This window comes from Capra hircus, chromosome 21 (assembly GCF_001704415.2).
Source record: "Capra hircus breed San Clemente chromosome 21, ASM170441v1, whole genome shotgun sequence".
Classification (NCBI taxonomy): Eukaryota; Metazoa; Chordata; class Mammalia; order Artiodactyla; family Bovidae; genus Capra; species Capra hircus.
The window spans coordinates 66,041,379-66,056,189 of NC_030828.1; the positions used below are offsets into that span (position 1 = coordinate 66,041,379).

General features: G+C 51.0%; 1 protein-coding gene across 9 annotated transcripts in view; it reads left to right on the plus strand.

The window, feature by feature from the left end:
- Positions 1-14,811, plus strand: part of PPP2R5C (protein phosphatase 2 regulatory subunit B'gamma) — a 139,694-nt gene that overhangs the window by 104,244 nt on the left and 20,639 nt on the right. For all 9 annotated transcript variants that reach the window (XM_018066070.1, XM_018066062.1, XM_018066065.1 and 6 more), the window contains 6 exons: positions 1,246-1,356; positions 2,294-2,386; positions 2,474-2,604; positions 6,474-6,533; positions 8,256-8,364; positions 9,974-10,027. In XM_018066070.1, coding sequence (XP_017921559.1) covers positions 1,246-1,356; positions 2,294-2,386; positions 2,474-2,604; positions 6,474-6,533; positions 8,256-8,364; positions 9,974-10,027 — 558 coding nt within the window. The remainder of the gene's footprint in view (positions 1-1,245; positions 1,357-2,293; positions 2,387-2,473; positions 2,605-6,473; positions 6,534-8,255; positions 8,365-9,973; positions 10,028-14,811) is intronic.

Here is a 14,811-nt window from a genome sequence, read left to right on the forward strand (position 1 = left end):
GTTTTGATTCTGTGCATCTGGGTTGCAGGGACAGAGGGCTTCTTTTGATCCCTAGAGTCGAGCTCTGTTAACTGGTGTAGGTGGCTCAAAGATTTGGTGAGATCACTGGTAACATTTAAACTGATAACTATGAGGGGACTTCCCTTGTGGGCCAGTGGTTAGGAATACGCCTTGCAATGCCAGGGACGTGAGTTCAGTCCCTGGCTGGGGAGCTGTGGTGCCCCAGAGCACCTGAAGGGCAAGTACCGCAACTGCTGAGCCTGTCTCCGCAACTAGGGAGTCCGTGTGCCCCAACAGAAGATCCCAAGCACCACAACCAAAACCCGACGCAGCCACACAAACCAGAAATTTTTTAGAAATAAACTGACCACAAAAGAAAAATAGGTTATAAATTGGAGATAGAGAAGAACTAAACTTTTCTTTGTATCAGGAATCTATCAGTATATGTTGTGCCTTATGCTTGTTAACCATGAGGGCCCCTGTGCGCCCAAGAACCCTAGATTTTGTATAGAAAACGTGTCGTAAAGCCCACTGGTGTTTATAAAATTGAGGTGAATCAGAGCCTGGGCTGGGGGCGCATGGTGACGGACAGTGCAGGAGGAGAATAGAGCAGAGGGCAGAGTCACACGGGGGGATCACCCAGACCCCAGAGGACTCTCCCGTCTGTGTGTCCCATCCTGGCGCGGTGCCGGGCTGTCCTGCGAGAGGAGCCTGTCCTCCTCTCCTTGCCAACCCTGCAGCCCTTTCTCTGGAAAGGCTCCTCTGGCCGCCCACCCGGGGACCACCGTGTCGTCACTGTGGCCTCTCTTGTCCCTGTCCCTGCGGAGGACTCCAGAAGGTGCGCACGGCGTCCAGTGCAACACGACCTCTGCCGTTTCCTCCCCGTTTGCAGTTCTTGGATCTCCACGGTTTCCTTTGTGATCTCAGCTTTTCTCACTAGCTCTCGGAACTCTCTCTGTGTTCTGAAACAGGTGTCATCCCTGCCGGGCGGCATCTATTACTGCTGGCTTTCCGGAAGTCAGGCAGGGACCTCGGTGTAGGCTGTCACGGCCTCGGGTCCGGCTGCGGCGTTGACCCAGGGTCAAGAGACCCACACCGCTTCTGAACATTGAGACTAAGACGAGCCCGATCGCCACAGGAGGCAGCTGCCGTTAGAATGCCTTGAGATTGTTGTAGATGTCTACTACATGTCTCTGGAAATTGTTTTAATATCCTGGTCATAATTATAAAATATGTGGATTTTAGTTTGCAGTTAACATGTTTCGAACGTTACCACCTTCCTCCAACCCCACGGGAGCAGAATTTGACCCAGAGGAAGATGAGCCAACGTTAGAAGCAGCCTGGCCTCACCTGCAGGTACGGGGTCGCAGGTGCCTCAGAAGCAGAGGGGTGGGACGTGGTGGTTTCTCCACCGGAGCCCACGCCCAGCTGGTCCCGGGGTGGGGAGCGGGGAGGCCTCTGACCTTTGGTGTCACAACCCTGCAGACCTTCACATCCGAGAGCAGTGTTGTAGCAGAAAAAGGTTCTTGTTTGTTTGGAGACATTACAGAAACTACAAAGCTACAGAACTGTCAGTATATTTTCAGTGGAAGTGACCGAAGAGCTGAGGTCGCGGGTCTTATGCAGACATTTCTGTCTTGGTCCTCGGACTTACTGTTACCTGCAATGTGTCCCAGGACCCACCTGCTTGACGGATGCTGTTTTCCTACACATTAGTGAAGAAAGAGGTGGCTTGGGCAGGGCGCCAGCCCTACGAGCTACATCGGGAGGTCTGGGTCGGCTGAAGGAGGGCAGTCGGGGAGCTAAACACCCTGGGAAGGAGCTCGATGGGGAGCAGACAGGAGGGGCCAGAGGCAGAGCACCCTGCCCTCAGTGCCGTGTGTGACCGTGACAGCCTGCAGCCCATTCATGCAGGGGTCCCAACGTCCTGTGCGCCCGGCCTTCCGCCAGGACCGTGGGGGTGATGGGACCTGCGAATCCAACCTGGAGTCTGGTCCCAGCCTGGGCTGTGGCTTCTGTGCACTGTGGGCTCCAAGCAGGGGCGACCTCAGCCGTGGCCATCACTGTGTAGATGCCGCAGAAGGGTATAGTCCGTGGTTCTTATAAGTAAAGCAGTTACCATCCTCAGTATAATCAAGCCACATGCTTTGATGTGGATTCTTCAGATACGTGCCTGTGGTTTTGTTAAGGTTAGTATTTGCAGACAGAGATTCAACTCATAGTATACTGTGAAATCTCCATTTAATGAAATACCGTGTTATTTGACTCACTTGTTTTTTCTTTTCCCTCCTAGCTTGTTTATGAGTTTTTCTTAAGACTTTTAGAGTCTCCAGATTTCCAACCTAATATAGCGAAGAAGTATATTGATCAGAAATTTGTATTGCAGGTAAGGCCCAGATTAGCTGAAGCTACAAATTGCGTAATCCACCCAGAGAGAATTACCGTGTCACTGAGTGTCTTTTTCTCCTTGAAGCTTTTAGAGCTCTTTGACAGTGAAGATCCTCGCGAGAGAGATTTTCTCAAAACTACCCTTCACAGAATCTATGGAAAATTCTTAGGCTTAAGAGCTTACATCAGAAAACAGATAAATAATATATTTTATAGGTAAGTCCGAGCACGGTGGCCTTCCCCTCTTGCACGCCGATGGTCCCATCACACTTAACCTCACCGTTTTCCTTCAGAGGCTGAAGAGGAGTGGCTGTTTGTGAGCAGCCGGCCTGTTGTGTGCAGCTGGGGGCCCATCTACACCTCTTGTCTCGGCGCCGGGCAGGGCCCCTTTGCTCTGTGCCTGCTCCCCTACCCCCCTACCACCCCCCAGCCGGCTTGCACCCCAGCCTGTGGTCTAGCTCTTTTCAGCAGGCTGGTTACCGCAAGCCTGGCTCCCTCTGGACCCACCCAGAGCCACACCAGCTCACGCTTCCCCGTGGATCTTGGTGGAAGGAGGAGGTTGGGGACTGGCGCAGGGGCTCTTTGGCGGCATCCCTGCTGGAAGTAGTGGGTGAGGCAGAGCAGTGACCAGGGCCTCCCCAGGCCTGCAGGTCCACGGGGGCCGGCTTGGCCTTGGTTTGTTGGAGGAGGGCCCCGCCTCAGGGTTCAGGGAGGAGTGTCCCCCAAGTGTTCAGTTTGACCCCCTTCTCCCTTCGCACACCCACCCACCTCCACCTCTGTGAACCTGAGTGCTAACGCCCCTAGATCCGCCAACTCCCACGCCAGCATGCTCCTCTGATGAGCGGGTGTGGGTTCTGGGCGAGTCCCCGGTGCCCCGCACGTCCTCCCGTTTTCTACCAGCCCTTCTCCTCACCCTCTTGGGCTCTGGAAACAGGCTCGCACCAGGAAGGCCCTGGCGTGGCAGGTAGTCTGGTCTCCTGGGAGGGCAGGCTGGTCTCGCATCTCCAGCTCCAGCTTCCCGCCCGGCTCCTGGGGGCGCCCCATAAATGTCAGTGGATAAAACCCTTAGCGTGGTTCCTTCTGTGCCCTTGGAAGCAGTAAGGGGTGGCTCAGCGACAGGCATCCGCTGTGAGGTCGGAAGGCCCGTGGATTTTGTGGGAGAGGGTGGCCCGGGGGTACCAGCGCAGAGCACCCCGGTCGGCCTGGCTGGGGCCTTTTTAGTGGCCGTGATCGAGCAGGGAAGGCAGAGGGGCTGAGACGGTGGGCGGGACACAGGGTCCCATAGCCGAGACCGGCTCCTCACTTCATGTGAGAAAGATGGAGAGGGTGCCCAGGAGCTGCACCCCGCTCGCGGCGCCCCACATGGCGCCGCTGCGGCTTGCGAGACGGTCTGAGACGCGCTCGGCCCCCTCTCCCCGAGGCTGCTTGTGTGAGGCCCCTACCTAGGCCTGTGCTTTCTCAAGTCTAGTCCGCGTCTTCACAGCTGAGTCAGGCACTTGCCCGGCTGAGGGCTGACGGCTCCAGGTGAGGGCTCTCGCCCATCTTGGTCACCGGTGGAGCCCGAAGGTTAGGTGGCAGGTAGAGCCGGGCCTCAGCCTCTGCTGCCGACGTGTCCCCAGCAGCTGGGGGCTTCCGTCAGCCGTCTGCTGGCTCTTGCGTCCGGTGACCCACCAGGCCCTGGGAACTCGAGGTAGAGGCCGCAGTGGCTGCCGCTGCCCCGCAGGGCCTGGCCTCGGCCAGGGGCAAGCTGGTTTCTTCCCTTTGTATGGGTCAGAGCGACACGGGGAGGTGAGCACAGCCCAGCTTGGAGGGGGAGCAGCTTCCGCCTCTGTGTGAGGTGCAGAGCGCCTCACCCCCCAGGAGAGGGGTGCATGGTGTCCGTTTGTGGGGGGCCCTGTCCTTGACAGGCAGGTTTTAGCCCAGCGTGGGGAGAGGCCTGGCTCCTTTGTGCGGAAGGAGGAAGGAACACCGCGGCTCTGCTCTGCATGGACCCTCAGGGCGGCCTCCCGTTTTGCACCCACTCTCTTGCTCCTCTCTGCAAAAGAAGGAAGGGGGCTGTGCTTGCTTTCTCTTTCCTGTGAAGTGAAGTGATGTCGCTCAGTCATGTCTGACTCTTTGCAACCCCATGGACTGTAGCCTGCCAGGCTCCTCCATCCATGGGATTCTCCAGGCAGGAATACTGGAGTGGGGTGCCATTTCCTTCTCCAGGGGATCTTCCCAACCCAGGGATCGAACCTGGGTCTCCCATATTTACAGGCAGACTCTTTACCGTCTGAGCCACCAGGGAAACCTTCTCTTTTCTGTACCTGCTCCATATCTATCAAGTAATCCAAATTAAGAGTTTACTGATGAGAAGATAGTAAAGTTGATTTAGGAAAATAAAATAGATGCTGGCTCCAGGCAGCCCTTGTTTAAATGTCAGCACTGGTGGAGCTGGGTCACAGGTGGCACCTAGGGGCCTGGCTGCCTCCAAGCGTCAGGAGCCAGAGCTGAGCTCTCAGGCTTTAGGACCCTGGCCCTGCTGCTGCCTGCCCAGCCGGCCTGGTGGACACAGAGGAATAGAAACAGAAGTGGGCCAGTCGTGCTGGACAAAAATGTAACTTGTACATCTGAGCTGTTTTTAAGTATTTCCAGTAAAACAGATGAAGCGAAGGGAGCCTTGAGTTCATGAGTGGAAGTGCCTCCCGTGTAGACATCCGAGGAGGCTGGAGCTCCCTCGCGGCCGGCTTTCTGGCTCACGGCAGGGCGGTGGGGCTGGCGTGTCTGAGGCTGGCACGGGCCCCGCACACCATGCAGCCTTGCTCTCACCAGCCCGGCCACCACGATCCATCACGGGCACACCCCTGCCTCAGCTCCGTGCTGCAACCACTGCTATGCTCTGCTGCTCAGCGATTCTCACCCAGGTCCCTGTGGGCTCAGCTCCGATCAGTCCAAGCTGGTGGTGTCCAGGCCTCCACGTGACTGCCTTGCCTGCCCATCACCCACCTCTGTTGTAGCCAAAGGGATTCCCTCCCCGCCCCATGACCCCATTTTTAAAAGATCGGTTCCAAAATCTAGAGACATTAGACCTGCTCCTTGGAAGCCTGTCACACTTTGTGTTTGACCTGGTCTTTACCTTACCGTCACTATTCCATTTGTTTCAAACAAGGACAATGAAAATTTTTATTCATTGAGAACTTATTTTTGGCCCGAAGCTGGCTCTAAACTGGTAGTTTTTGTCTGCTAGGCAGGAATGTTTTTCAAACACCAGCCCCCTCTGGCTTCAGGCAGAATTCACTGCGTATTCTGGGTTAGGCTGACTCCAGGTGAGCCAGGTTGTGGGGCGGCAGTGGGCTGTTCCTGGGGAACCCTCGGGGAGAGAAGTCACTGTCCTATTTCCTGGCCCTGGCCCCTCTCCCTGGCCCCAGTAGACTCAGCAGTCGTGTCTCAGATGCCAGGCTTGGCCCTCACACCAGGGCTGTGTTAACAATAAGTCCTGGTCCGCTGCCTCAGGCTGACATGGGCTCTGGGAGCCCCAGGGACCACACATGGACCCCAAGGGAGCGGCTGCTCAGACAGAGGTTTCAGAAGATGGCAGTTGAAGCAACGTAGGAAAAGCGTGGGGTGTCAGGGAGGAAGTAGGGGAGCCAGCCCCAATGGTGAGGAAGTAACTTGTACCCTTTGCAGAGACCACGCTAAATATCGGAGGCTTTAAAACTGAGTCAGGTGTCAACTTAGCTTGAGATGTGGCAAAAAAATAAACGCAAACAGCAGGCTATTTGTTGTCAGATCCGGGTGGTTGAGACGCAGTGCTCACTGTAAACATCCTTCCCAATTTATGTTTGAAACTTTCAAAATAAAACATTCGGGAGAAACGGGAGCGAGCCCCTGCTCCCTGCCTCCTGAGCATTGCACATCCAGGCCTTGAGGAGTCTCTGGTAACAATCAGCGGTGCCCCCAGAGCGGTGTTCACAAATTGTGGCACTTCTTATTGCCTGGCTACGTGGTTTTCTTCTAAAAGCCTTGTTTTCTTCTTCAGAGCATTTTTGTCTTTTCCAGCCATGATTTCAGTATTCTAATTCTAAGTGACATCTTGCTTTTTCCAGATTTATTTATGAAACAGAGCATCACAATGGCATAGCAGAATTACTGGAAATATTGGGAAGGTAAGCTGTCTCTCTGTTAATTGGCAGTGAACAGCCTTAGGTGGGATTCATGCCAAAACGATCCAGTTCACTGCGTTCAACCGCCCCTCCCCAGAGCAGGGCAGTGCAGGCTGTCCTCCAGAGGAACTTAAATCAGCCTCAATGGCAGGAGCTGGTGAGCCCTTGGATCAGACTGAATGACAGGACTCTCCCATTCGTATGGTTCCATATGTGGATTCTGTTTCATGTATATACCTCGGTAGCATTACTATGGGAACCCAATCTCAATTATTTCCTCAAGAGCAGTGCTAAAAATAGCTACATTAAGAAGGTTTACATCTGACACTTAGAAGAAGAATAGGTCATTTATTATACATTTGGGGTATTGAGTAAGTACTAGTATTTCAAATTGCTTTGATTTTATAAATTTTTCATATGTATTCTTATAAACTAACGTTTCAAAAATGTCATCGTCTTAATCCAAGTAGAGTTCTTGCTTCCTATCTTTTTTTTTAAATCAACAACCAGTAGGTTTTCTCTCAGGCCTCCTAACTCACTGATTGTCAAACAGCGTTCCTCAGGGTTCCATGGCTGAATAAGCTCGAAAGTGCTTTTTCCCCAACACCTCGCGTGGGGATTCAGTTCACGTTAGAAGCTAATGGTTCTGAGGGGTCCTGCAGGGAAGAAACCACCCTCCTGTTCAATCTAGTGACTCCTAAAGCTTTTAGAAGACTGTAACAGTGTTGCCATCTGGCAAACTGAGGCCCAGTCGTTCTGAAAACAACTTCCCTCGCCACTTCAGATAAAATATAAAGCAAACGACAGTCCTGGTGGCGAGCTCCCCTCTGACAGGGCCCCGGGTTCTCTCTCCCAGCGAGTGCAGTGAGCGCAAGAGCGGACGCCCTTGTTGTCCGGCCTTACTTAACACTCGCGCCTCCTGTTTCCTTCCCTGTAAAATGGGAAGGTAATCGTGTTCATGTCCGAGATTGTTGCGAGGCTGACGTGTCCAGACAGCCCGCACGCCACACACGAGATCCTCTCCTGTCCCCTTGCCTGAACGCGCAGGTCATCCCCAGCGGCCACTGCAGACTGATCTGCCTGAGCGCCAGCGTGCCAGCTCATGAACAAGGCACCAGTTGAGAAGCTGCTGTAACTGCTTCTGCGGCTCTCAGCAGCTTACCTGAGCGTAAAATGCCAAGTAGATGTTGTAGATGAAAACTTCAGCTTAGAGGTTAAGAGCAGGGGACCCCCTTTCCCTGCAGAAGGGAACAGCTTTCTTGTTGATTTTTAAACGACACCCACTCTGCACACGCAGACTCTGTTCTGCCAGCACTGGACTAGAGAGGGAGGATTTCTCTGGGGAAGTGAGTGAGAATTCCAAACGATGGTGGAGACCGAAGGAAGGCGCTGGTGCCCACCCGAGCTGCGGGTCTCAGGGCCCTGCCTGGCGGAGGAGGTTTTGCCCCCAGAGGCTCCCGCTGCTCCGGGGAGCTACCTGTGAGCTCAGAATTTTTAAATCACCCTGCAGTTCCAAAGATAGAAATGACTCTGCTTCCTGAAAGGGACCTAACAGTCTTTTAATTTCTGCTACTATCCGCCCTCCTTTTTTCTGACACTCATAATTTGCTTGCTGGTTTTCATGGTGAACACAAAAACTTTAAAAAAAAAAACAACAGCGAGATACGTTTTTTAACCTGGAATTTGTATAAATATTCAAACTTTGAATAAATTCTGTTTTCGCAGTATAATTAACGGATTTGCCTTACCACTGAAAGAAGAGCACAAGATTTTCTTATTGAAGGTGTTATTACCTTTGCACAAAGTGAAGTCTCTGAGCGTCTACCATCCTCAGGTGAGGGCTCCTCCCTCGACGGTCGGTGGGGCCTCGGGAGGGAGCGTGGCCGTCTCTGCTTGGACCTCAGTGAACTTGGGACGTTGAAGCCCAGCCTCCAGCAGGGAGTGTTTTCTCTGTTACATCACATGTGGACTTGGGTGTCAGGATTCCGATGATGAGTGAAAGGATAAGGGAGTAAAAGAGATTGCTTTTTAAGAATATCAGAAAGTTCTCAAGAATGGAGAATTTGAAAATTGGTTGTCAGTATCGAAAAGGGAGCGGTTCACACAATGAAGGGGTCAAGGAAGACCTCTCGGAGGAAGACTTCCTGTGGCGGGATAGAAACCTCACACCCCAAGGACGACACCTCTGTGTCTGCCTGCTGGTCAAGTGGCAGGAAGACAGGTTGTTTGGGGACTTCCCCGGCGGTCCGGTGGTTAGGGCCCTGCACTGTAGGGGTCACGGGTTTGATCCCCGGTCAGGGAACTAAGATTCCCCAAGCCACATGGTGCAGCCAAAAGAATAAAAAAGTAAATATTTCCAAACAAAAAGTTGGTTTTTTTTTTTTAATCTGTGGGGTTTTTATAACTTTGTAAAAATCTGTTTACGATTACACTGAAAAACTAATCCATAAATGGTTTCTAACTGGTTGTTTGGCTGCGTTTCCCCCAGGAAATTTGGGTTTTCCTTCACCCTTTTCTTCTAAGTTCCATGTAGACAGAAATAAGCCACACTGACTGCAGCTTGGGAAGTTTCGGGTCCAAGAGCCAGGACACACCCCCCGAGTTCTGTGGGGCCTCCCTCGGGGAGCGTGCCTCAGGGCATCAGAAAGTGTGTTCTAAACACCCCCCGCGCTCTGTGGGGCCTCCCTCGGGGAGCGTGCCTCAGGGCATCAGAAAGCGTGTTCTTTGGTGGTAGTTGGTGGTTTAGTAACTAAATCGTGTCCAGCTCTTTGTGACCCCATGGACTGCAGCCCTCCAGGCTCCTCTGTCCTTGGGATTCTCCAGGTAAGAACACCGGAGTGGGTTGCCATTTCCTGCTCCAGGTGATCTTCCCGACCCAGGGATCGAACCTGTGTCTCCCACATTACAGGTGGATTTTTTACCAACAGAGCCACCGGGGAACCCAGCTGTTCTAGTACCTCTGGCTTCCTGGGAAATTTTTACTTAGAGTTTTTTCTCTGTTTCCTACTAACTGGTAACATCTTTATATCCAACCAATTTATTATCACATTAGTTGTTCTATATTAGAAATTAATAGTTTAGGGATTTAAGATGGAAACAGATTTTAATTTTTTTTTTTCCCAGCAGTTAGATTACTTGTCCATTATAGTCTCCAAAAGGCCACAAGGAAAGTCCTCACCAGCCCTGGGCTGACTTGGCAGTATTGTCTAAAAGACCATCTCCTGGGTGGTTTTTTTTTTTTTTTTCAGCTTCCTGATGTTCCTTCTGCAGTTGACCTGTGTCACACATTGGTCCTGGGGTCCCTCCCTGAGAGTCCCTCCCGGGGTGGGAGGTGGGGGGCATGGGTCACGCCCAGGCCCGTCTCCCCAGGGGAAAGTGTCTGGTGGTGATGCAGCGTCTTCACGGTAACATGCAGCACTAACGCTCTGTCTCTCTCGCCGCAGCTGGCCTACTGCGTGGTGCAGTTCCTAGAGAAGGACAGCGCCCTCACTGAGCCGGTGAGTACAGCCGCTCGCTCGGGGCCCTGCGACGCGCTGTGGTCGCAGTTATCGGCGTTGTAGTCCGGCTCCTTCACCACAGCCTCTCCCTCCTGAGTTACAGCGACGACAGACGCAGGCTGATCTCATTCGTTGTTATGAGTTTTCAAGCTGTAGCAATTTTAATTACAAGTCCCCTTGTCGAAGTGATTCTTCTGTGTAATAAGATGGCCACCTTATCCCGCGTTGCCTTTTACTCTGAAAGAACGGCATGGCTGCTGAATTGCGTGCGGTTTAATGCTTCCACGTCGCTTGGTTTAACAGCACGGTTTACTGACTGCAGTCAGAGGAAGTGTAGTAAGAATCCAAAATGCCTATACTAAGGAGGTTTTGCTGTTTTAAAAATTCTCCCCAAGTTAGAGTGTGACTATTGTATGATCATTGTCTCATAAATGGACGTTAGATTGCCACTGTCAGTGTTTAGATTTCCACGTTACTTGGCAGTTTATCTTTATTAAAAATAAAAAGGCTATTGTAACCTAGATTTCACAAAGTTGGGTGTGTCAGGTGGCCGTTGAAGCATTTAAATACACTTTTTCAACCAGCTTTATTGAGATGTAATTCTGTGCTGTATAGCTCACCCACTTAACGTGTGTGAGTCAATGGTTTTTTTATATACTGGGTTATTAATTTCTTCAAATGTGGTAAAATATACTGTATAACAAAATTCATTGTTTAAACTTTACAGTTTTGTTGTCCAGTCGCTATAGTCGTGTCTGAGCCTGTGATCCCATGGACTGCAGCACGCCAGGCTGCCCTGCCCACTGTCTCCTGGAGTTTGCTCAGACTTATGTCCTTTGAGTTGATAATGCCATTGAGCAGCATTGATTCAATTCAGGATGTTGTGCAGCTGCCAGCACTGTTTCTAAAACTTTGTCATCGCCCCAGACGGAAGCTCTGTCTTCGTCAAGCAGGGCTGCCCCATTTGCCCTCCACTCTCCCCGTGATAACCTCAGCTCTGCTCTCTGTCCCTGAATCTGACTGCTCTAGACTCCTGATGTGAGTGGACTCATCCAGGATTTGTACTTTTGCAGCTGGCTTTCTTCACCCAGTGTCATATGCTCGGGGTTCATCTGTGCCGCCGCGTGTGCCAGGAATTCTTTCCTTGTTGTGACTGAAGAGTGTTCCGTTGTGCGGCTAGACCGCATGTGGGTAACGCGTTCACCTGTCAGCGGAAACTTGAGTTGTTTCCACACTTCAGCTTTTGTGAACATCTGTGTGCAAACATCTCTTCAAGTCCCGGCTTTCAGTTCTTTTGTGTGTAAACCTGGAATTGGACGTGCTGAGTTGCATGGTGATTCTGTGGAGATGCCGTTCCACTCTCCACAGCAGCCGCACCGTTCTGCATTCCCATCCACAGCTGCAAGGATTCCAGCTGACCCGCACCCTCGCCGACACTTGCTGTTTTCTGTTCTTTTTACTGTAACCCTTCTAGTGAGTGTGAAGGAGTATCTTGTGGTTTTTGATTTGCATTTCCCCAATGACTAACGATGTTGGGCACCTTTACACATGTATATTAGCCATTTGTGTTTCTTCTTTGGAGAAATCTCTTAAATTCATTGCCCATTTTTAATTGGGTTTGTTTACTGTTAACAGAGCAAGAAGTGTCAGGTGCCAGTTTGAACATTTGAACACTTTTAAAAATCACTACTGGACTGAAAAAGGTGACTGTTGTAATTCCTGACTCTTTCTTGTCCCTTTAGTGGTCTTCCACAGTTTCCTTGTTGAAACTGTAATTTTTATAGTGAAAAAAAATAGAAACTCTTAATACTGTATCCTGAGTTAAACTGCTTCTGATATCTCCTTCCTTTGTAAGCTTTTAAATTCTACATGTGGCCACCCCTCTTCACCCTAAAATTCAGGGAAAGCCCCTGGTCATCCTGCAGGGGGAACAGGAGCCCCCTGCTCTGCAGCCCCTTCCTGGGGTTCCTTGCACCTCTGCCTCAGCTCTGTCCAACATTCTGGACACCCCCCCAAAACCAGGAGGTGTACCAAATCTTACCAGACTTCTGTACCAAACACAAAAAGCATTTACTGCAATTTAGGTTGAGGACGTGTTATTTTAACCTCCTACTAAACTGATGACATGTTTAGATAGGGAAAGAAAAATGAGATGGCACTAATAAGAAAAAAGCCCTTTTTAATGTCTTTCTAGTGACGCATCCTAATTCCTGTCTATATTTGCAGTTCTTCACCAAACTGTTATAGGAAGAAATCTTAACACGAACCCTGCTCTTTTCCTACTATTCCTACTTCAAAAATAAGAAAAAAGTGTGCAGTTTCCTTCTATGGTATTTCTTCGTGCATATTTCTCATACTGTCTAGTGGCTAAAGAATTCACTGAATCTTACCCTACATTTTTATCATGGAATAAGGTTTTCTCACCAAGCCACCGCCTGCAGGTTCCGTCCACCTGCACACCCCCCACCCTGCCCCCCACCACCACCATCTGTCAGAACCTGGTCCTAATCCTGCTCCAGCTAGATTCAGTGAACACCCCCACCTCCCTCTCTCTCTCACCTGGAAGTAACATGGATGCTGATAAAGCTTATTCGTGTGTGCCTAGTTGCTTAGTCATGTCCAACTCTTTGCAACCCCACGGACTGCAGCCCCCCAGGCTGCTCTGTCCATGGGGATTCTCCAGGCAAGAATACCGGAGTGGGTCGCCACGCCCTCCTTCAGGGTATCTTCCTGACCCAGGGGTCGAACCCAGGTCTCGTCTCCTACATTGTGGGCAGATCATTTACCGTCTAAGCCACCAGGAAAGCCCAAGAATACTGGAGTGGTTAGCCTGTCCCTTTTCCAGAGGATCTTCCTGAGTCAGGAAATCAAACCAGGGTTTCATGCATTGCAGGAGGATTCTTTAACAGCTGAACTGCCATATAAATTCCCACTAATAAAGCTAATACAACTTTGCAGCAGTGAGAGCTTTTAACTGTAGTTGTCCGAAAGAAGGCAGGAGACAAACAGTGTCCTTCCTGGCTTCAGTAGGGTCCTTCTGTCTTAGATAGTAGATAGAATACTCTGACTCAGCACAAGCCCAAAGCTACTTCAGATCCCCCTACATCCAGTCCCCAATATTTCCACCCAGAACCACTTCATTTCTTGATTTTCTATAGCACAGGTAATATAATAGCACCCTTGATTACAGAGTGCTATTAAAGATGTTAATGTAAAAAAAAAAGTTCACATTCAGACCCTCGCCTCAGTAATTTCCTTCCTTTGGAATTCATGTGTTATGAAAATCTGAAGCCCATTTTGTCTGACTTCAACATCAAAGGCATGTAGACAGTTTGATGAAGGTGTAAACCCTTGCGAAGGTGCTGGGATGGGCACTCGACCTGCGTCTCACGGTCCTGCACCCACGATGTGCCCACTGATGATCTGTAGCTATTTTGTTGTTGTTGTTTGTAAACTGTGTAGAGTGCCCAAAAGCTTTCTGGGCATGTTGAACACATGCACTGTCATTATAAGAGTTAGAGGCTTATTCTTATTCGATAGTGGGTAGAAGTAAAATCACGTTCCTTTTCCGCCCGCCTGTCCCTTGAGGCTGACCGATTTTTGCCCCGTGGCCTTTCCCCCTGGTGTTCCAGGACCACCTGGAGGGGCTCCCAGGATGCCGGGCTCTCCAGCCACCACCAGCGCCCCACCAGCCTCCTCCCAGGAGCAGGCCGCCTATTGGCTCCCCCAGAACTCAGTCTTGAAGTGCGCCCGACAGTGAGAGCCATTCCTGGCTCAGATTAGCATTCCCCTAGCAGACTCCCGCTCCTGCAGAACGCCCTCCCCCTCGGAAGGAGCGGAACTGGTTGGGTATTGGTCAGAAGTCATTCCAAACAGCGTGGAAAGTAAGCCCAGTGTACAACTCTGATTTCAGAAATAAGACCTTTTCCAGAGACATTAGCCAGATAGATCAGCTGTGTTCTGTAGTTCACAGATCAGCATATTTCTCCTAGAAAAACTCCATTTTGTCAAATGACGAGGAATGGTGGGTTTGTGAAGTGATTGGCACCTGCTGAACCTTAAAAGTGGTTCCAATACACAGAGTGGAGTGCGGGGCTCAAATGTCTACTAACATGATTTTGAGCAAAAAAGTAGGAAAATCATCAAATGATGCATTTTTTTAAAATGATCCCTCTTAAAGACAGTCGTGTCCTAACTTCTTATGACAGACTTCGAAACTGGTGCTTGAGTAAATCTGGAGTTTTATAAAGTGAAAGGACAGAGAAGGTTATCCAGGAGCCTGAAGGTCAGAAGCATCAAGGCAGAGTTGCCCTTGTTCTGAACCTGCTCGCTTTGCCTGTGGTGCCGGCGCCCAGGCCGGCAGCAGAGCTGGCGTGGTCTGCGGAGCCGGGGATGAGCAGTGAATGGGAGCTCGGCTGCGAGCGGCGATGCTCACCACGGTCCTGGCTCTGGTGGCCAGAAACGGCCGTGACGAGGGCAGATGGCTGCATTAGGCGACAGGTCGCAGTCGTTCAGTTACGTGGGCAAGTAGGTATCTGCGCTTTGCAGACACGTGCAAGTTTTGCATCATTGTACTGTTTTAGGCTTAAGGTAGCTAAACTCTGAGGGATACAACTAGTCTACATTGCCGATCAGATATTTTGGGTGAACAGCCTCTACTGGTAGGAAGTTTGGGAAATGCAGGAACACAATAGAGAAAGGCTGCCTGGCAGGGACTTTGTCTGTGTCATGGGCAAGGAACCCAGTGGCCAACGCTCACCAGCCAGGCTGCTGCCACCCCACTG